This window comes from Geosmithia morbida (genome assembly GCF_012550715.1).
Source record: "Geosmithia morbida isolate 1262 chromosome Unknown scaffold_2, whole genome shotgun sequence".
Classification (NCBI taxonomy): domain Eukaryota; kingdom Fungi; phylum Ascomycota; class Sordariomycetes; order Hypocreales; family Bionectriaceae; genus Geosmithia; species Geosmithia morbida.
The window spans coordinates 836430-857658 of record NW_023336189.1 but is presented as its reverse complement, the minus strand read 5'-3'; the positions used below and the strand labels follow the sequence as shown (position 1 = coordinate 857658).

Here is a 21229-nt window from a genome sequence, read left to right as displayed (position 1 = left end):
AAGTTAAATCACAGGCAGGTATTAACACGAAGTCGCCAGGGATTGGAAGCCCCCGGGCCAGAGCTCCAGCGGTCTTACAGGTGGGGCGAGTGCGGGAATCTGGTAACTCTTCCCCTACGTTTTTTATTTACTTGGGGCCTATTCCGTTCGACTTTGGGGGAGTCAGTACGATAATAGCCAGTTTCTAAGCACCTAGACAGCCCCATAGCACCCACAGCACCAGTACAGCAGCAGAAACTCCACGCTAAGCCTCAATTGCTACAAGTCATAAGGCGGTCAATACTGGCAGTAAAAAAAAAAACAGGACGGCAAAAAAAAAAAATAGTATCGCAGAACCACAAAGAGGCCCCGCCACCGATATACAATACATACATACTATATTCTTTCAACACCAAAGCATTGGACCATTCACTTGACACAATGCCTAGAATCAAGAAGAGAGGTCAGGCTGGCGCGGCCAAGAACTACGTCACCCGCAACCAGGCAATTCGAAAACTCCAAATCAGCCTGCCCGACTTTCGCAAGCTCTGCATCTGGAAAGGCATCTACCCACGCGAGCCCCGGAGCAAGAAGAAGGTGTCCAAGTCGGCGACCAACTCGACGACCTTCTACTACTCGCGTGACATCCAGTACCTCCTCCACGAGCCGCTCCTGCAGCGGTTCCGCGATCAGAAGGCGCTCGAGAAGAAGATCTCCAAGGCGCTGGGAAGGGGGGATGTGACCGACGCCGCCCGCCTCGAGAAGAATGCCGCCAGGCCGGAGCAGACGGGCAAGCCGCGGTACACGCTCAACCACCTGATCCGTGAGCGGTATCCGACCTTCATCGACGCTGTGAGGGACCTCGACGATTGCCTGTCGATGCTCTTCATGTTTGCCAACCTGCCGTCGACGTCGTCGGTGCCGGCCAAGATGATTGCCCGCTGCGAGCGCCTGTGCCTCGAGTTCCAGCATTACCTCATCGTGTCGCGCAGCCTGACCAAGTCGTTCCTCTCCATCAAGGGCGTCTACTACCAGGCCAGAATCAAGGGGGAGGAGGTCCTGTGGCTCGTACCCTACAAGTTCAACCAGCGCATCGTCGGCGACGTCGACTTTCGCATCATGGGCACCTTTGTCGAGTTCTACATGACCCTCCTCGGCTTCGTCAACTACAGGCTCTTCTCCTCCATCGGCATCAAGTACCCCCCCAAGTTCGATCAGGTTCAGGACGAGAACGCCGCCGAACTCGGTGCCTTTACCCTCGAGGGCCTCACCCTCATGGGCGGCAGCGACGGCAACGCCCAGATCCAGAAGCAGCTCGAGGCCAGCGCCACCGTCACCGCTCACAAGCCCGATCCCAAGGTCCAGGCCGCCGTCGACGAGGTCATCAAGCAGATCGAGAATGGCGAGCAGCAGCAGCAGCGGGAGGAGGAGGTGACGACGGCCGAGGACGACGAGGCCGCCGCCGCCGAATCCGAGGGCATCGATAAGTTTGAGCCCATCGCCAGCGGTGGCGACGTCCTACCCCAGCCTACCGAGTCCACCAACGAGCACTCCCTCTTCGCCAACTGCACATTCTTCCTGTCGCGCGAGACGCCCAGACAACCTCTCGAGTTCCTTCTTAAGTCGTTCGGCTGCAAGAAGGTCGGGTGGGACGCCGTCCTCGGCGGAGGCGCCTGGACGACCGATGAGCTCGATCCGGCCATTACCCACCAGATTGTCGACCGACCCCCCGTCCAGGTCGCCGCCGAGGACACCGCCGAGCCGGCTGCCGAGGACAGCCAGACGGCCCGCAAGCTGGCCGCCAACAGGCGCGTGCCCGGCCGCATCTACGTCCAGCCTCAGTGGGTGTGGGACAGCGTCAACGACGCTGAGCTCAAGGAGCCGCACCTGTACGCCCCCGGTGCCGACCTTCCGCCTCATCTCAGTCCCTTTGTCAAGAGCGTCCAGGGCGCCTACGACCCCACCATCCCTCTCGAGGAGCAGGAGCCCGCCCAGGAGGCCCTGGAGGCTGCCAGCGACGAGGACGAGGATGAGGAGGCCAACGCCGAGGGCATGGATGTTGCCAACTCGGACGAGAATGACGACGACGACGACGACGACGACGACGAAGACGAGGATGAGGATGTCGAGGATGAGGATGTCGAGGATGATGCTGACGAGGATGAGGATGAGGATGAGGATGCCGAGGCCGAGCGCCAAGCCGAACTCGAAGCTGAGCTGGCCGGCGGCGCTGTCAAGGCTAAGCCCGCCGCTAACAAGAAAGCCAAGGCCAGGGAGGACGCCCGCAAGGCCCTCATCAAGAAGCAGCGCGAGGAGGAAGAGGACATGGAGCGTGCCAAGGGTATGCTCAGCAAGAAGAAGCGCAAGCTGTTTGAGCAGATGCAGTACACCAACACCAAGAAGAGCGCCGAGGACGAGAAGCTCAGGGCCAAGAGGAGAAAGTTTGAAAAGGAGAGGCAGCGCAAGGAAAAGGGCAAGGCCTGAGCAGTTCCTGAGAAGAAAAGGGGAGGACGGGAATTATAGAAGGAGAAGAAGGGAAAGATGAGAAAAGAAGAGAAAAAAAATAAAGGAACGAGCTGGTTGTATACGCATACTAAGCTGAATGATGCACTATAGAATTTCTGTAAATTCGGGGCGGAGTAGTGGAATTGTGTGTTTGTATTTTGTTGCAATGTCAATTCATATATTCATATATTCATATCCTAGTAGTTTTGTACGTGAATGTGAATGTGAATATGCGTATGGACGTAATACAGTATAAAGGATTGCTGTGGTTGGTAATGACGATATTCTGGGCAAATATGCGATGAGGGTCAAATATTTTTTTTCCTTCTCCCCTGCTAGTATCACTCTCAACTCATCATCCCATCCATTCACTCATTCACGCAGACGCACGAAATACACACAGAATCACATTAGATGACCCTCTTGTCTTAGAAAAGCCCATGGGGCTTCCTTTCCGCCATATAATAACTCACTAGGCCATGCAAAGACGATGGAACGAGATGAACAGGACCATCCCACCAGCATATCCGTTCAGTGGAAGGAGCTCGACAACGACGAGATCGCCTCAGTCGCCTCTGAGGACCTGCACAAGAACCGCCCCAACCGCTGGCGCGGCGCCAAATCGACATGGCGCGCCCTGACCGAGGAGGAGCGTCGACTGTGGTGGTCGATGAGGCGGTTAGGCGACCAGGATCTAAGCATACACCTGTACAATGCCTTTGCCCTCAAGAAGCAAGGGAAAGACCCGGCCACGGCACAGGACCTCACAGTTCAGAGGGTGAGAGCAAGCTTCTTCTCCTCCTTTTCCGCTTTACATATTGCCTACCCTCTAGGGGGATTCTCGTTCTCGTTCGAGTAGATATACATACTGAATGAACTGCAGGAGAACGGTGAGAATGTCGTCTGGGCCCCCCCAAAGTCATGGACGGCGTGGCCGCTCGGCGACGGCCGACTACCAGAGGAGGACTTCGTGGCGCGGCAGGACGACGACGGCAATGACAGATTTACGTTTCGCAAGAAGGAAGTCAAGATGCCCAGCAGTGACCTGCACGACGAGCTCGACGCTACCATTCTGCGCATGGCCAAGAAGCGCTTCCTGCGGCGGAAGAAGCGATGGGACGCGGTACGTCCCTCGGTAGAAGCTGCCGCGGAGCATGACCAGGAATCGGAACCGAGACAAGGAGGAGAAGAAGAGGGAGCAGAAAAAGAAGGAGCAGAAGAAGGAGGTTTCGCTGCCACTGGAGACGCAGCACGGCAGAAACAGAAGCGGCAGTCCATCGTCGATGCCGGCGACGAGTACCAAGAGGAGGAGCCTCGCCGCCGCTACCGCCAACAAGCAAGATGGGGCAGTGTCCCACGAACATTCGAGCCCACCGTCCTCGCAAACGATGACTACGCCCACCGGCTCCTAGCGCCGTCTGTCCGCCACACGCTCACTCGTCTGGACTCGACACTGCAAATCCTACACTACACGCGCGCCACGGCCGGCAATGACTCCGAGTCGTCCACGGGCGACGACACGGACCACTCGCAGCCTACCACGCCTCGGCGCCACAAAAGACCACGGATCAGCACGGCGGAGCTGCAGCAGCAGCAGCAGCAGCAGCAGCAGCAGCCAAAGATGACGAGACGCGGTCGCCCTCGCAAAGCCCAGATTCCCCTTGAGGGCGAGACGCGCGAGGAGATGGAGCTCCGCATAGCACGCCAGAACCACCGGCGTCTTCCGCCCAAACAAGACGCCCTCAGCTTCGAGGAGTGGCTCCGCCAGGGCGACGAGAGGCGAGCTCGAGGACAGGAAGAAAATGGCGTTCACAACGGCGACGACGACGGCAGCAGCGACGGAAGCAAAAGAAGCAACGCAGACGAGAAGCTACCCTCTGCATCTACAAGATCTACCGCCGCCTTCGCCGCCGTCAACAGAGACAGACGCCTGGGTCTTCGCGACTGGAGCGACGTCATCGGCGCCGCTTCCCTGGCAGGCTTCCACCCTTCCGTGATCGCCCGCACGGCAAAGCGGTGCGCCACCTTATTCGGCGAGACCATGACGGTGCGCACTCTGCACGAGGTCCCCGTCTCGCGCGGGACGGGCGTACAGACTGTGCACCACGAGCCAAGCGTGCCCGACATGGCACCTCTCTCCTCCGCCAATGAGGACGAGGTCGACAACTACTCGTCGTCGTCATCTGCGGCATCGACCGTCTCTCGCCGCAGCCACAGCCGCAGCTACAGTCGCAGCCGTAGCCGCCTCCGTCGCACGACGACTACTTCGCGCCAGGGTTCCCGGGCACCTACATCGCCGCCGCCGCGCTTCGGGACGCCCTCGTCCGCGCGCGCGCGGTCGCGTTCGCGCTCCGCCTCGGCAGGCCAGTTGCACTTCTGCCCTGTCCTCGGCTGTCAGCGTGCAGCCAGGGGTTTTCCCCGTCGGGCCAACCTGAGACGACACATGACCCTCGTGCATGGCGGCGGTGGCGGCGGCGGCGGCGGCGAGGACGGCGTCGTCGGAGCTGGTAATCATGTTCCCTCGTCGCCGGGCGGAACCACCATTAATTCGGCTGGCGTCGACAGCGACGACGAGGTCGTCGGTGCGGTGCACGTAGATGGCTTCCTCCGAGCCGTGGTCCCCGGTCGTGGGGGGTGGCAGAACGCGCCTGCGAGTGCTACGGCCAGAAAGCGCAGGAGGGTGCGCAGGAGGAGAGGGCGGAGTGGTAGTGAAGACGATAGTGACGAAGCCGAGTACGACGGTGACTCTGATTAGATCAAACTGTTCCGTGACTCTGATATGAAACCATATCCTATAATTGAACCATTTTCCTGCGTATACTCTGGGTATCAATTTCTCGCTATGCTCTAATCAAACCGCTTCCCCTTTTGAAAAACGAAAATGCAGTCCAGGAATATGTTTATGAAAACAAAGTGTATCAATGTAGAAGATTATAAGAAAAACAAGACAAGTATTCCACCAATCTCTCTCCAAAAACTCCGACGCATAAAAAAAAACAGAGGAAAGTAAAGAATGACAAGACGTGTGTCGTCGCAGAATGTGATAGCGCTGTTTTTGTCTTCAACCTGGAAACTCCTCGTGGATGTATTCCCTTTATTTAAACCTAGGACTCTTTCTCCTTGATCCGCCCTGCGCAAACGCAGACACTGTCGGGGGTAGATTTTCCCTGCCCTCGCCAGTCTGCTTCCTGGCTATGCCACTTCCCAAGATCGATCTCGTGCCACCGTGCTTGAGAAGTGGCATGGTGTCGTCGGCGGGGGCGGGTATCATGCTCGACTCGACGGCAGCATTGCTAGTCGTCAGGTTGGGATCGACCTCGCGGAGGCTGGTGTTGTGCGCCGTCGAGGCGGTGGATGGGCGGCGGGCAGTGGATGGACGGCCGGCTGGTGATGACTTGGACGAAGGGTCGAGGTCGGCAAAAACCATGGTGTTATTATTGTCGTTACTTATGTCGCGGTGTTCGTCTTCCTCGTCGTTGTCGCTGTCAATCTCGCCGGCGCCAGGATGACCTTTGTCTCCTCCTTTTGCTTCTTCTCCCCCAACCTCTCCAATGCTGCTCTGCTCCTGCTGTTGCGACAGGGAGGCCAATCGGGCAGCGGAGGTGGATGTCGTGATAGAGGTGCGTGGCAACTTGGTTGGGTACTGGTATGTCACCTTTTGCGGCGTCTCACCTGTCGACTGGTACTCCTGCAAGGCGGTGTTGGAAATGTCGTCGCGCAGGTTGGCGAGCGGCTGGCAGATCTGCGAGTCGAGGGGCTCGAGACCGTCGCGGAGGTCGTTGATGTCCAGATCCATCTCCTCTCCAAGGTTTCTGACGCGGTCAAACGTCGTCTTGAAGTGGCCTGAGACGCTTCCAAGCGACTGTTCAACCGTGTTGGACATGCTCTTGACCGTCTGGGTGTGGACATCGTGGTGTGCTGCGTTCTCAGCCTTGGCACGCGTAACAAAGTCGTCGAGGGCTTCCATTTCCGTGTCCAACCCCTCAACCTGCTCGCCCACGACGCGCACCGCTTCGGCGTGCACATTCTTGGCGGCGTTCTGTATAGCCGTGCTGCGGTCGTTGGCTGCTGTCCAGTCGTCCTTGAGCTTCGTCTTGAGCTGGTCCCGCGACTTCTTGACCTCCTCGAGCACTTGGCCCTCCTTGGCATCCCAGTCGGCCATGGCCTGCGAGTGCTGCGACCTGACTCCCTCGACCATCTCGCCAGTCTCGTCCACGCCCTTCTTCACCCGGGAGCTGTGGTCGGAAAAGCGAGATTGCTGGGCATCGACAAACGCGGTGAAGAGGCTAGAGAATTGCGCCATGAACTTGTGAGCCTCCTCCGCCGAGCTACGCCGTTCCTCCTCCTCGCTCTCCTGTATCTTGGCCGAGACAGCTGCACTTTGCTGGCCGATGCTGTTCATTCCAGTGTCTACCTGGCGGGAGTGGTTGCTGGCCTCACTCCGCTGGGTCGTGAGATGCTTGACCAGGTCATCAAAGATGGACTTGAAATCTTTTCCAAGGGCGCTGTAGGAACCGTGGAGCTAGAAGGAAATCCGTTAGCCGATGATGTAGTGCGAAGGGTCCTGGGTTCGGTTCCGTCTGGGCAACGTACCTGGCTGTGGAGGCCCATAGCTTCATCCACAAGCTCGGCAGCAATCTTCTCGCCCATCTTAGAGATGGTGGCTCGGAGGCTGTCGCCGACGCGCACCTTTACGTTGTCGCGGATGATCTTGATGTCCTCGAGGATTTCGTCCATGTCATCCTTGGATTTGAGCTTCTGCTCGAGAAGCCCTCTCGTGGAATCACTAAACATGTCAAGACTCTCATCGAGGAGCGACTGGGTTGAGGTAAGTCTCTGGAGCTCCTCCTGGACGAATTCCCCCATGCGGTGCGAGATGCTACCTATCTGCTCGTATTGCTCCTCCTTAAACTCCTGCACACGACGCTCAATCATGGACGTGACGTCGGCGACATGGTCTTGCGATGTGCCCCAAGTGGCGCGGTTGACAAGCTGGAGGTCAGACTTGCGCTTATTCTTGGCGTGGAGACCCGAAACGTCATGGACAGTCTGGTTGAGCTTGCCGATGAGTTCGTCACCAATCTTGGCTAGCTTTCCCTCTGTCTGGGCGTGGGCTTTTCGCAGCTCCGTCTCTCGGGCAAGCGAATCCCTGGTGTCGGCAAGGACAATCTCGACCTTGTCCAAGAGGCCCTTCGTATCGTTGAGGAGGGCCTTGGTGGACTCGTGGTCCTTTTTCAGGCCCATGAAGTTGGTGGTGAGGGAGAAGAGCTCCTGCACCTTGTTGCGCAGGTTGGACTCCAGCGTCTCCACCTTGGCTGACTTCTCTTCAAGCACGATCCTGTTCGACTCGCTCTGTGCCGTCATCTCCTCGTACGCTTCGTTGGACAGGTAGACACCGTTGCGCTGCCTCGTCGCAATGAGGTCGCTCTTGAGCTTCTCGATCTCGGCGGTGAACTCTCTTAGAAGCGTCTTCTTGTTGAGCATGGCGTTGAGCTGGGGCTTGTTGCGGATGTTCTTGGCGCGGAAGGCGTAGTCTAGCGTGGATATTGTCTCCTCGAGGTTCGTCTTGGCCGGTGATATGGTGGCGATGATGCATGTCTTGGTGCGTCCACCCAGTGAGTCTTGCAGCAGACGCGTGAGCTTGGATTCTCGATAGGGGATATGAGCGTTGCGGTCGACGAGGGCGTTGATGACGCGCCCCAGAGTAAGAAGCGATTTGTTGATTAGGCCGGCCTCGGCTGCCCGCTTGTTCTCGGCACCGGATCTCTGGATGTTTTCACTTCCCGCCAGGTCAACAAGGTTGAGCTTGCCGCCGGCGACAAGGTCCTCACCGCCGTTCTCGTTGGTCTTCTTGACGTAGGCCGTGATGGTGAAGACAGTATGACTGCGGGAACTCAGGTCGTTGCACTTTGTCGCGGCAACCTGGCGCTTCAAGCTACCGTCCTGGAGTACCTTGATTCCCTCAGCCGCATTCTTTATGTGCTTCTCTTCCATTCCCTGCACGATGGTGCCCAAATGCCCCCGCCGCGACGCGTCGTCGTAGATCCTGAGCTTAGTTGCCTCCTCGACCGACAGAAGGTCGCGCAGCTCCTCGTTGTATAGTTCGATAAAGGAGCACTTGACGCAGTTCTCCGTGTCGTCGAGCTCGAGCTTGTTGAACAGGTTCTGGAGTACACGAGGGATGATTCCAGCCTCATCCGAGAGCATACCTAATGTCTCTGTCATGTCGCCTGACATAGTGTAGGTCTTTCCGGTTCCCGTCTGGCCATACGCAAAAATAGTGCAGTTGAACCCAGCGAGCATCTGTACAAGGTATCGATGTTAGTTTCGCTGTCTTTCCTGTCTGGTTGGATTGCGATATATGTAAACGCACATCGTCAAGTATAGGTTTCACCGTGTCATCGTATACCATGCTCTGGTCGGCAGCCGGTGCGAAGACGCGGTCGAAGCTGTACGTCTTGTCGCTTATGGCCGAGGCGCCCATGGACAGCTCGACGAGTTTTCCCCTGGTGGCATCCGTGTTGACGACGACGGTGCTGTTCTCCTTGACCTCGCGCGGGTTGCGACCGCGACAGCGCACCACGACATTGATGTTTGTCTCGCCGAGGCCGGGGTGCGGCGCCTCAAAGTCCCGTTCCTTACGCTTCGAACCAGCACCCGTACTCGCCGTCACTGTCGACATGGTCATGGCCGATGCCACTGACTCTGTCGGCGACACCGCGCCCGACCGGTCTATCGGCGGAGCACGCGTGCGCACCTGTCTCCCTGTCGTCGCCTGTCGTACTGTCGGCTGCCTTAGGCTTGTTGTGCGACTACCAGTGCCAGGCCGAATGCTGGATCTACCCGCCTCGCGCTCGGAGCGCGTCGATCGTTGATACATCGTGGCGTTGTATGTGCATGTGTATGCAATGCGTGTTTGCACGTAGCGGTGAATGCCGTGGCAGTTATGTTCGGCACCCAGGTGAAAAGAAAAAGAAGAGACGTGTGGCGAAGGCGTCTACACCACAACACAACGCAATTAAGCAATGCGCAACGAAAAAGAAAAAGAGGGAAGACGATGAGAAATGATATTAACCAACAAATTCACACCCGACCCGGCAAACAGATGACTACTAAAGTGGGGTCTTGGTGTGGTGAGTTTGAATTGCAAGAATCTTTGGAGAGGAGGCGCGTGCGTGCTGCGCTTGCAGGGGGCGGGGACATCAATATTGACACGCTCGTTGCCTGGACAACCCCAACGTGCTCCCTTGTCTCTATGCAACTTCCGGGCTCCAGCACGCGACAAATGGACCATAACTAGATATGAGATAATGAGACAATGGTGGCCTTCAACTCGATAGACGATAGAAAGATGTGCTATACGATAATTTACTAATTTACCATTGTCGGCTAAGTCGTATGTATTCCTGAATTATCTCCTAGAATCTTCTTGTTGTTAGCCTCTTATACTGCACTAGTAGCAGAAGCTTTCAATGATCGGTCGGTTAGCTCAGTTGGTTAGAGCGTCGTACTAATAATGCGAAGGTCATGAGTTCGACCCTCATACTGACCATATCTTTTTGCCTCTTTGAGCCTTCCTAAGTGTGCCCTTCTTTATAGAAAAAGATTGACGACGAATCTTTGTCATTCCACCCTAGATATCTTTTTTTTTGTCTTTAGAGAAAGAAAGAACATCAATGAATAAGGGAGAGAAAGAAAACATAGGGACTCTAATGATAGTTTTTTATTATGTTAACTCAATACTAGTGCTACTGCATGCCTAAAAACACTTTTCCGGGAAACTTATAATACTATACTCGTAGTTGGCCATGACATTCTCTCAATACTCAGGCTTAAACATCGAATATGAAAAAAAAATGGAACCAGGACAGAAAAAAAAAAGAGGCTGATCATTATAACGCCAAACGTGATATGCATCTCGAAAGGGGGGGTAAGGAGTTGAATCCGAATACGAACATGCTCACTGAGAGCTACTCTTCTCATCTGAGTTGACAGTGTTGTCCTCTCTTTCGCGGAGGGTGTTGAGTCCGGTCTTGTGCTCGGTGTGGTCCTTGCTCAAACGAACCTGCTTGATAAAGAGACTGACGATGAAGCCGGCGGCGGCGAAGCACGTGTAGACAATGTACATGGTCTGCATGGCATTCCAGTAGGCGTCGCGGGCGACCTTGCCGTCGTGGCCCTTGAGGGCGGCGACGAGGCGGACGCTGCCAGTGGCGTTGGCACCGGACAGGTGGGCGGCGAGCTCGGGGCCCAGCTCGGCGATCAGGCGGGTCTGCTGCTTCTGCATCTCGTTGTTGAAGATGATGCCGCCGACGACGACGGAGACCGAGGTGCCTATCTGGCGGAGGAAGGAGAAGAAGGCGGTGGCGGAGCCGATGTCCTTGGGGGCGACGTTTGTGTGGAGGGCGATGAGGGGCGCCTGGAAGTTGGGGCCGATGCCGATGCCGGCGACGACCTGGAAGAGCGCGAGCTTGACCCAGTCGCGGTCGGGGCCGAGGTCGATGAAGAGGCCCAAGCCGAGAGTATTGATGGCGAGGCCGATGGAGATGAGGAGCTTGTACTTTCCCGTCTTGACGATGATGAGGCCGGTCGTGGCGGAGACGAGCGACAGGGCGACGACAAAGGGCAGCAGGTAGACGCCGGACATGAGGGACGAGACGCCCAGGACGCCCTGGAAGTAGAGCGGCAGCCAGTAGCTCCCGGACATGAAGGCCATGGAGTGGAAGAAGCTGATGCCGTAGGCGGCGAGGCTGGTGCGGTGGCGGAACAGGTGCAGCGGGGCGAGCGGGTGGGTGGCCACCTTCCACTCGTTGACGACGAAGAGGCCGAGGGTGACGACGCCGAAGACGACGAGGCAGATGACGGTGGCCGACGCCCAGGGCTTGACGACGCCGCCGAACTCGAGGCCGATGAGGAGCATGAGCGTGCCGCCGATGACGAGCAGGCTGCCCGACCAGTCGATGGCGGCCAGCCCCTGGCGGATGGGTGTGCGCGGGTTGTGCAGCTTGAGCATGAAGAACAGGATGGCCAGCGAGATGCCCGACAGCGGCAGGTTGATGTAGAAGCACCACCGCCACGAGACGCGGTCGGTGAAGACGCCGCCGAGGATCGGCCCCACGGCCGACGAGATGGCCCACACCATGCCCAGGATACCAAAGTACATACCCCTCTTGCGGATGGAGAAGAGGTCCGACACGCAGATGTTGGGCAGCACCACGGCACCGCCACCACCCACGCCCTGCACCGCCCGCGCCGCGATGAGCATCGCCATGCTGTTGGACACGGCGCACAGCAGGCTCCCGATCCAGAAGATGGACACGGCCATCAACAGCACCGGCTTCCGCCCGAATATGTCCGAGATCTTGCCCCACGTTGGCACGAAGGCCGCGTTCCCCAGCACGTAAGCTCCCCCGACCCACACGTACCCCTGGCTCGAGTGGAAGTGTGCGGATATGGACGGCAGCGCGGTCGTGATGATGGACACGTCCAGTGCCGCCAGGAAGAGCGCCATGCACAGCGCCAACACCACCAGGAACGTCTGCCAGTTCGTGCGCTCCGCCTCGGGATCACCAGCTGCCGCCGTCGGCTGCGGAGGAGCTACAGCAGCTTCTGTGTCCACCCCTTCCTCCTTGTCCGAGACCGCCACACCACTCTCGCTTGTACTGCTTTCGCTGTTGTTTTTGGTGTCACCGTCAGCAATGGTTGATTCTGGTCGGGGGCCGACGACCTCGTCTCTGGAGCCCGGTGGCCGCTCTTGGTGAGTCATGACGGCAGTCTGTCTCAACTTTTGGTGTGTGTGTGAGTGTGAGTGTGTGTCTTGGTTATAAGGCTGGATGTTGTGCAGTGTTACTCAACGAAGCAATATCAAGTCTGGGTCATGAGAGAGAAATGGGGAAAAGAGAAACACCTCAAGTGAAGATTACTGTAAAAGGTGGAAATCAAAAGAAAAGAGAAGAAGGAGGAGAGGAAAAAGGAAACCAAATTTCAAAGCAATGGGGCCATCTGAATAACGAATGACGCGTGTCAGCGTTCTATGAAAAAAAAAAAAAATCCCTTAATGATTGAGCGCCATGATGTGGGGCAGGAAATCGATCGCCGAGAAACGGCGGACTGTAGAGCTGCAGACACTGTACGGATACAGGCCACGGTATTACTATATATGTACGAGTACGGATTACTACTATTATCTAGTATACTTACTGTATTACTAGGTATCACTAGAGTCCAGTAGTAATAGGAAAATGGGAATAACCAGGACTGCTGTAGTATCGAGACCAAAACAAATAATAAACCCGTCCAAATCCGAGCACGGGGCCATACACCCCTTCGGATGTATATCCTCGCCTCCTTTAGCCTGTGTTCCCGACCAGGCCTCATCATCCAGGCTTTCGATCAATCACATCTTCCCTGCCTGTTTCGGCCCGGTTATTAGGACACCCAATTCCGGCATGTAATATTACCGTAATGCGGACTTTTGCGTCTCCCGTCCTGATTCTTCTGACTCACCTTCGGCTAACTCCGAATTAACGACCAGGAGAACTGATACTTTGGAATTTTGCCGTTTTTTAATTTATCCCCGTCGTCAATATATGATGCTATATCCATTCTGAGCCATTCTTGAGAATAAGAAAATAAAAAAAGATTACCAGAACAGAAGGAAAGAGATGATGATGAAAAAAAAAAAAAGAAACACATCGACGGAAAACGCCAATATACTTAGTCGCATTCGAACGACTACCAAGAGAGATAATAGAGAAAGGGAGGGGAGGAAAAAGAACATGGGGATCAAGGGGACAGCAACTGACTGACTGACGCATGATGTGCTCAAAACACCGTGACAGCATTGACATATCCATTCTTCAGCACCTCAAACACCAACCCGGGAAAGCCATACAGCGTCGTCGTCGAGTCGCCAACCGTCTCGACCCTCCTCGCCCCGCTCTCCTCCCAACCGCCGAGGAGCTCACAGCTAGACCCGGGGCTGTCGTCCCAGCCGCGGTTGAGGACCATACCCCTCTGCCGCTGGTGCTGGTGCGACGACTCCTGCCGGGTCGTGGCCGCCATCACCTTGTGACCACCATTGCCGTTGACGTTGTCGGGTCCCCAGACATCATTCATCCTGTCCTCGATATCCTCAAACGTTGCCTCCGAGTCCGCCACCGGCCGGCTACCGTCACCTAGATAGTCAATCTCCCACCTGCAGCGACGGTGCCGGTTGAACTCGTACGAGCCCGGTACGTTGCCGTGCAGCACGAGTTTCGTTGCCACGAGGCGATCGGGAGAGTGTCTCTTGATGTCGTTCTGCTGCTGCTGCTGCTGCTGCTCGTGGGCAGATGCTTGTGTCGGTGCAGGTGATGGGTTCACGGGTGTGGAGAGGAGCACGTCGAATCCGAGGTGGAAGTAGTTGTAGAAACACTCGCCGGCAGGATTGCCGATGCTGCTGCTCGCAGTGGTATCGTCGACGGCCACGTCGTCGTGCGACACGCCGTCATCGTCGTCCTCGTCGTCGTCGGCGTCCGCGGCGTCGTCGTCCGATCCAGTCGTGTTCGTCGACGACCGATCCGTGTCCGTCAGGTCTTCCGGGCGGCCCGTGCCCATGCTCCCCGCGCTGGGGCGGCTGCGGGACGTGCTGGCGGCGCGCATCTTGTGGATGCCCATCTTCTGCTCGCTCTTGCGGTAGATGGCGCTGGGCGGGCCAAGCTCCCTGACGAGGTCCTGGGGCGTCGTCTCCCCAAGGGTGATGGTGTGGAACTGGTTCGCCGTCCATTTGCGGAACATGTCGATCCTGCCGCCGCCGCGCACGCGTACCAGCGACACCTCGTCAGGGTACACGTCCTTGCTTCGCGGGAGCAGCGACGACACCTTGACGCTGGGCAGCGTCTCGGTCCACAGCGTCGGACGTGCCTCGGCCCACGAGCTGCCGCTGAAGACGGCCATCGACGTGGCCAGCTGGCTCGGCGCCGACGCCATCAGGGCCACCACGTCCTTGTCGGGCGAATAGGCAGACGCCGGCAGGGAGAAGTTAAAGGCCACGCCCGGGTACGACAGGACGTAGATGCCCATGTTCTGCCCGGCAGGGGGGTGGATGAACTCTCCGCCGTATGTGGGGCCCACGGCGTGGTGGTAGATGTGTCGGAACGTAGGCCCCCCCGCCCCAACCACCGCCGCCGACGGCGACGACTCCTCCGGCGACTGCGGCCGTACTACCTCCCTGTCTTTGTATGTTATGAGTATGTTGGTAAAGTCAACCACCTCGATCAGACGGAGGCGCTGCTCGGGGCCGTCGAAGCGGAGACGCAGCCCATTCTGCGGCAGGTTAACGCATACGGGCTCCGTGACGGGACGGTCGGCCGAGTAGAGGACGTCGAGCTTCGGGAACCGCTGTGGCTCGGCCTTGAGACGCGTCAAGACATCGTGGAGAGACGCTCCGAGGACTGGTAGTATGGCGATAATCAGCAACCGGATCTATCACCCTCTTGTGTGAACCAATTCAAGGGTGAGACTCAACGCAGGAAGCCAAGTCCACGTCCTGGCTGAAGCGGAGCAGAGAAGGGAGCCATGGTTGTTCAAACTGACGGAGTCACCACTGGTACGACCCAGGGGGTTGAAAAGAGTGTGAGATGTCTGATTGTCCAGGAATGCTAATTGAAGCATCCGGGAGGAGGTAAAAAAATCCGAGAGGTGAAGTCTCGAAACAGGTAAGAAACTTGTATATCCTCCCCCCTAGCAAGAACGGATCTAAATAGGCTACCCTTTGCAAGGCAGAAAGAAGGGGGGGGGGGGACTTTGTTTGGGTGCATGTGACAGTTGGAAGCGGGATGACGCGGGGCTGGGCCACCTGATCTTATCTAGGGGTAATCTGCCGGCCCCCCCCTTTACGTCACGTCACCGCCAACAGGCTACGAGTACAAGAGTACAAGTCGGAGTAAGAGAGTAGCAGCTGCTACTAAACACCCTTGGCGTGTTTATCTTTTCTTTGATCTCATAAAGGAAACAAAAGTCACGGGGAAATAAGGAGAGAAGGGAACGGATAAATTCCACCATGTGAATAATTCACCATGCACTAGTACATATACATGTGGTCACTCTGGTTTCTCTCTCACCACTCGGCAACCTCTCCCTTGGCCGGCTTCTCCATGCGTACAATCTTGTCACAGTTGAGCAGGCAGAGAGGATCGAATGCCTTTTTGATCTATTTTTTTTTACAGAGCAAGTCAGTTTCTTCTCCCACTTTGTTCTTCCTTTGTAAAGCGTGTTCCGCCCTTGTAAAACATACCTGTCGCATCACGTCTACGGTAGACTCTCCAAGCTCGTGGGGAAGATAGTCCCTCTTGACGAGGCCGACGCCGTGCTCGCCCGTGACGGTGCCCTCCATTTCGACGGCACGTTTGACCATGCGGTGAACGACGGCCTCTGCCTTCTCCCGTTGAGAGTCGTTGAACAAGAGGATACCTGTTGTGAAGTGAATCGGTCAGTTCGGGTACCTCTCAACAGGTCGAAAGGAACAAAGGGTTAAAAGGAGAAAAGAAAAGGAGAAGATGGAAGAGAATCTGAAAGGTAGACATGCGGGACAGCAAAACAGAAAAAAAAAAACATACTGTGAAAGTTTCCATCACCAACATGGCCAACGATGGTGCCAAACAGTCCACTCTTCCTCACATCCTCCTGTGTAGCCTCGATGAGCTCAGGCAGCCTGGTCATGGGGACGGCGACATCGCCGGTCCACACGCGGTCGCCCTCCTTCTTGACGGCCATGGCGCTCCAGAGGGCCTCCTTCCTGGCGCTCCAGAGCTCATTCTGTTCTTCCTGGCTGCGGGCGAACTCGAAAGTCTTGCTCCTGGACTGGGCGGCCAGTCCCTGCACGAGCGAGACCTGCTCCTTGACGCCGGCCGGGGTGCCTGCGAACTTGAAGAAGATGGTGGGGGCCTCTGTCCAGGTGCGCGACGTGGACCCGGCGCGGTTGATACAGCTCATCTGGTTGTCGTCGAGGATCTCGACGGCGGCGACGGGGATGCCCCTGCCGACGACCTTGCCGACGCAGTCGGCGGCGTCGCGGATGGAGGGGAAGGTGGCGACGGCGACGCTGGTGGACTCCGGGCGGGTGGTGACCTTGAGGGTGGCCTCCGTGACGAGGCCGAGGGTGCCCTCGGATCCGATGAGCAGCTTGGTGAGGTCGTAGCCGGCCGAGCTCTTGCGCGGCCTCTGGCGCGTCCTGATGACGGTGCCGTCGGCCAGCACGGCCGTGATGCTGATGACCCACTCGCGCATGGTGCCGTAGCGGTACGAGTTGGTGCCCGAGCAGCCCGTGCCGATCATGCCTCCGATCCTGGCGCCGGGGCCGGGGTCGGGCGGGAAGAACAGGCCAAGCGCGCCCAGCTCCTCGTTCAGGTGCTCCCACCCCACCGCCGGCTGCACCGTCACGTCCAGGTCGTCCTTGCGCAGTGCGAGGATCTTGTCCATCCTGGCAAAGTCGATCGACACGCCCCGGCGCGTCGGCGTGAAGTGGCCCTCCAGGCTCGTCCCGCCCGAGTACCCCACTACCGGGATCCTGCGCGCGTGGCACACCTTGATCACCTCCGACACCTCCTCCGTCGAGGCCGGGTACACGATGCAGAACGGACGCTCGTCGTCGCGCGCCCGGTGCGAGGACCACTCCGACGTCGCGTGCTGCAGCAGCTCCGCGTCGGCCGTGCTCACGTTCTCCTTGCCCACCACCTTGACGAAGTCGGCCCACGCCGCCTGCATGTTCTCCAGCCGCGTGTCGTGCTTGATCGCCGGAGCCTCCGAGAGCTTGAGCGTCGACGACGTCGGCTCCTGGCTCGGCCAGAACGTCCCTAGGTAGTACGACATGCCGATGCAGGACAGCACGACTACATCATTGTCAGGTCAGCCAGCCGGGATAGCAGACGCACATAGGAAGGGGGAGGGGCCGCCATCGTCAAGGAGAGCGTGTGCGTACAGAAACTTATCGTCCAATTCCTAGCCGGGTCCGTCATGTGCCGCCAATCCTCGTACCTCTTGCGCTGCTCCCTCTCCCGCTGCAGACGCGACCCGATGCTCCCCATGACCTGACCCTGGAAGGTACGTCCGAGCTTGTTCTCATTCCCCCTTGTCTTTTCCAAGTTTCCTCCCTTTGTCCTGTCCACGTCGGTGGCGTAGCATCGTTGTAGTCGCCAGGTCGAGGTCGGGAGAGCAGCAGTAGCCGTTGCTGGCGTCGTCGTCACGGCAGTACGCCTTAGACTCCGTAGAGCCACCATTCTCGTCATTGCGGGCTATCCACCCTGAGGCCGGGGTAAAGAATAGAATGAAACGGAGATGGGTTGGTGGTGATGGGGAGGGCGGTTGCACGTTGTCGTCACGGCGACATCAGAAGAACTGAACCGTTGGGGGCAGTTCTTCCTCTCAAGGTCAGGGAAACCAGGTAATTTTAATACGACGACGTAGGGATGGATCGGTCGGAGCTTGCTAGGCCGGTAATAATATTGCATTAAGGGAGCAATAGTGCGGGAGTGCCCAAGTGCCCAGTGGTCAGCGGAATTCCGTCTGCTAAGATTCCTCCCCATCCCCCCCCCCCCCCCCCCCCCCCCAGATTGACAAATACTAGTGCCATTATGGCGCCATTGCCCCAGGCCCGCAACACCCACAGCTGCACTTGCATATATCCCCTTGAAAGCTCCAGTCAGCAAGTGAAAGACTTACTCCGTTACTCGGCGTGTTATCTAGCGGTCTATTATTATTCGATGAATTCATTCATTTCAGGACACTGCATGTATTGAATGCTTACGAATATTTATTTTGTCCTCATACTTTGAATGTATTAATAATGTTATTTACCTCTGAGTGCCCGGACTTAACCAGGCCTAACCGCCACGCAAACATCAACAGACAAGCACATGCATCGTAAGGAGAAGAGAGCCGCAGAACGTACTCATCCACAAAAAGATAAGGCACGCCACGTTAGTGAATATATTCTTGATGCCAATTCTAATTCCAATTCCAGTGTAAACCTATAACTCCAGGCCGGCATTTGTAAAGAAAGAAAACGAAACAAAAAGTGGAAGGGAAGAAGGGAAAGAGAGGTGTATGCAGAGCTCACTGCCCCTCTTCCCCCCTCACCCCCCCCTCACGGAGCCTCAGTCGCCATGCTAGCCAGTTCATCCTATCGTCTGCCCAGCTTCAACAACCTGGTCCTGAACCAGAGGGCAAAAGCCGTCCAGGCCCCCGTAGTCTTGTGTTTAGCAGCGGTGGTACGAGCCCTCCTGTGCTCGTCGGTGCGGCGACGGCGCACCGTCTGTGGCGGCGAGCCCGCGCCGTTGTTGGCTCTCTCATAGCTGTCGTGGCTGTCGAGCGCGGCGGCGGCAGAAGTACCGGCAAAGCAATCATCTTCGTGACCATCGCCATCGTCGTCATACCCGGCCATCTCGCGTTGGCTGATGGACGCATGTTCTGTGAGAGCCCTACTGTGGGCCGTGCTTCGGCGGGAAAGCTGCGGCCTCATGGCGTCGCCGTTGGTGAAGCTCCCCATGCGGGAGTGGTGACCTAGGGACTCGCGCGTGCTGGCGCGCTCGCGCTTCCTCTCCTTCTCGCGGGCGTACTTCTCCTCCTTGGCCCTCTCCTTCTCTTCGAACTTGCGGCGCGCCTGGCGCACCTGTTCCTGCCGGTTGGACGTGTCGACGTCACTGCGGGAGCGCAGACGGAAGTGGCTCATGTCGAAGGAGTGGCGGAGGGGCGACATGGGCGATGGGGACCCGTTGGACGGTGGGTCGCCGCCGGCGCCGGCGAAGGGCAGGGTCGAGGCGTCCCAACCGTCGTCGACGATGGTGACGGTCAGTGACGTCCCCAGCTGATTGTCCGATAGACGACCCTGATTTCCCGCCGGGACAGGGATGGTGTCGGTTAGGGAGCCGGAGCCGGACCGACGGCTGTGGGCGAGCGACGGGCGCACGTACGACGCGCTCCGGTGGGAAGGGGATAGCGTGGGCCGGGAGGCGAAGCGAGACACGCTGGTGGTCGAGGTGTTCGCCGTCGCCAGGTCTGGCGATGCCAATCCGTCCGCTGTGGCGTCGTTGTAGCTGATGCCGCCAAGGTCGTAGCTGGTGCGCCCGTAGCTGAGGCGTCCGGGGGTGGCGGCGACGTCGTCTTCGTCCTCGTCGTCTTCGTCCTCGGCGATGGTGGGGGAGTAGTCGCGGGCCGTGTCGAACGAAGGCCGCGAGTTGGTGTATGAGTGCAAAGGAGGAGTCGACGTCTGCGGATTCTGCTGGAAGGGGTGGATGAAGGACCCGTTGCGACTGTTGCTGGTGGCTATCGACGCGTGCGAGGCCCCGCTCGTGGACCGGGCATGCGCGAAGGCGCGGGAGGGCGCGGAGGAGGAAGATGGTGACGAGGAGGTGGCGGAGGCGACGGCGGCAGATGACGAGGGTGAAGAGATGACTCTGCTACTGCCGCCAGAGGGGGGAGCGCCTAGGAGACCCTTGGGGCCGAGGTCGTTTGCGGAGAGGGAGAAGCTGACGCCGAAGCTGTCAGCTGCGGAGAGTGACGAGGTGCTGCTGAACAAGCCGTCGGTGGCGTCGTAGTAGCGCTTGGTCGGGTGGGAGAAGTCATCCGGGGTAACGACGTAGCCTAGGCTCGGTTCCTGGTCCTGCCAGCCGCGGTCAAGATCGAGCGAGTTCTTCTCCGAGTGCGAGTGGGAGTGCAGCTTCTTGAGGATGGGCTTGACCGAGGTGCGGGCTCGCGACTTGGAAGACTTGCCATGTGAGTTGTAACCCAGGCTCGACGTCTGAAACGAGGTGGTAGCCATGGCCCAAGTCTGTGTTTCCTCGACACACAGACACAGGCAACAACGCAGCTCTCTGGCTACGTGCACAGACACGTGCGTGATAAGAATGGGGCAGAAGGAGAGTGACGAATGATTCAGTGTCGCCCCAAGCCAGGAGGGGTCGTCGGCCAAGAAAACTCTCCTTTATCTGAGTGGTGTAGCCTTTACTTAGCGATGCCAGAAAAAAAAAAGGCGAGCACGATGGCTCTTGTATGTCCCCAGAAAATGCGCAGGTACCAGCGAACGGACTAGCAGAGCGTCCTAATTGACGGACACAATGTGCACAGGGACGGATGCTTGCACTCGAGACATGGGGGGGGGGGTATACAAGATAGGTAAATATCCGCAAGTGGACGTGGTTCTGTCAAGGCGGATGGATGATGCGGAGAGGGTGGTGAGAAGACGGGACCCCAGATCTGTTTGCGATGCACACAAGGCAAGATCGTCGTCGTCGTCGTCGTCGTCGTCGTCGTGTTTCACGGCGGTGGTTCCGTTCTTGTCCCCCCTTTTAGAAACAAGCTAGGTGAAGGGGGAAACGATTATGACGAGGGTGGTTGGGTTAGCTTGACGTTGTGTGCTGTCCTTCCCCCTCTGCTGTGACGTTGTTCTTTCCCTTTTTCCCTTTTTAGGGTCGAGGGCGGACAAGGTGATACAAGAGAGGAAGGAAAAAAGAAGGAAAAAAGAAGGTTTGGAATGAGGAAGAGGAAGAGAGCGGGAGGGGGAATGGTAGGTATAGGCGGAGACAAGAGCGGCACAGGCTTATGGCATGTCGAAGACGAATGCGGTGATGGTGGACCAGGGATAATATGATGGGCCGAATTGGCGGGAACGATAATCCATACAACGGGTAAAGTTGTGCGAGTATATGACATGTACTCCGTATGTAATAATGAGTAATATAGGGATGGGGGGGGGGGGGGGGGGGGGGGG

The 21229-nt window shown here is 57.6% G+C and overlaps 7 protein-coding genes across 7 annotated transcripts; 2 read left to right on the top strand and 5 right to left on the bottom strand.

Moving 5' to 3' along the window:
• Positions 1-420: 420 nt before the first annotated feature.
• On the top strand, positions 421-2463 carry GMORB2_3909 (pescadillo; the record flags this gene model as incomplete). Its single annotated transcript, XM_035465885.1, has 1 exon — positions 421-2463. The coding sequence occupies one exon, from the start codon at positions 421-423 to the stop codon at positions 2461-2463; it is 2043 nt and encodes a 680-aa protein (XP_035323722.1).
• Positions 2464-2974: 511 nt separating this feature from the next.
• GMORB2_3908 (RNA polymerase I specific transcription initiation factor) lies at positions 2975-5239 on the top strand (the record flags this gene model as incomplete). Its single annotated transcript, XM_035465884.1, has 3 exons — positions 2975-3262; positions 3368-3607; positions 3749-5239. 3 exons carry the CDS (start codon positions 2975-2977, stop codon positions 5237-5239), a joined length of 2019 nt encoding a protein of 672 aa, XP_035323721.1.
• A 339-nt stretch (positions 5240-5578) lies between these two features.
• Positions 5579-9364, bottom strand: GMORB2_3907 (kinesin family member 11; the record flags this gene model as incomplete). Its single annotated transcript, XM_035465883.1, has 3 exons — positions 5579-7006; positions 7078-8787; positions 8858-9364. The coding sequence occupies 3 exons, from the start codon at positions 9362-9364 to the stop codon at positions 5579-5581; spliced, it is 3645 nt and encodes a 1214-aa protein (XP_035323720.1).
• Positions 9365-10444: 1080 nt separating this feature from the next.
• GMORB2_3906 (Fungal trichothecene efflux pump (TRI12)) lies at positions 10445-12250 on the bottom strand (the record flags this gene model as incomplete). The annotated part of the gene is made up of 1 exon (XM_035465882.1): positions 10445-12250. The coding sequence occupies one exon, from the start codon at positions 12248-12250 to the stop codon at positions 10445-10447; it is 1806 nt and encodes a 601-aa protein (XP_035323719.1).
• Positions 12251-13308: 1058 nt separating this feature from the next.
• On the bottom strand, positions 13309-15044 carry GMORB2_3905 (uncharacterized protein; the record flags this gene model as incomplete). The annotated part of the gene is made up of 2 exons (XM_035465881.1): positions 13309-14918; positions 15011-15044. The coding sequence occupies 2 exons, from the start codon at positions 15042-15044 to the stop codon at positions 13309-13311; spliced, it is 1644 nt and encodes a 547-aa protein (XP_035323718.1).
• A 539-nt stretch (positions 15045-15583) lies between these two features.
• Positions 15584-17750, bottom strand: GMORB2_3904 (D-lactate dehydrogenase (cytochrome); the record flags this gene model as incomplete). The annotated part of the gene is made up of 4 exons (XM_035465880.1): positions 15584-15676; positions 15761-15936; positions 16083-17354; positions 17444-17750. The coding sequence occupies 4 exons, from the start codon at positions 17748-17750 to the stop codon at positions 15584-15586; spliced, it is 1848 nt and encodes a 615-aa protein (XP_035323717.1).
• Positions 17751-18643: 893 nt separating this feature from the next.
• On the bottom strand, positions 18644-20281 carry GMORB2_3903 (uncharacterized protein; the record flags this gene model as incomplete). Its single annotated transcript, XM_035465879.1, has 2 exons — positions 18644-19163; positions 19233-20281. The coding sequence occupies 2 exons, from the start codon at positions 20279-20281 to the stop codon at positions 18644-18646; spliced, it is 1569 nt and encodes a 522-aa protein (XP_035323716.1).
• Between the last annotated feature and the right edge of the window lie 948 nt (positions 20282-21229).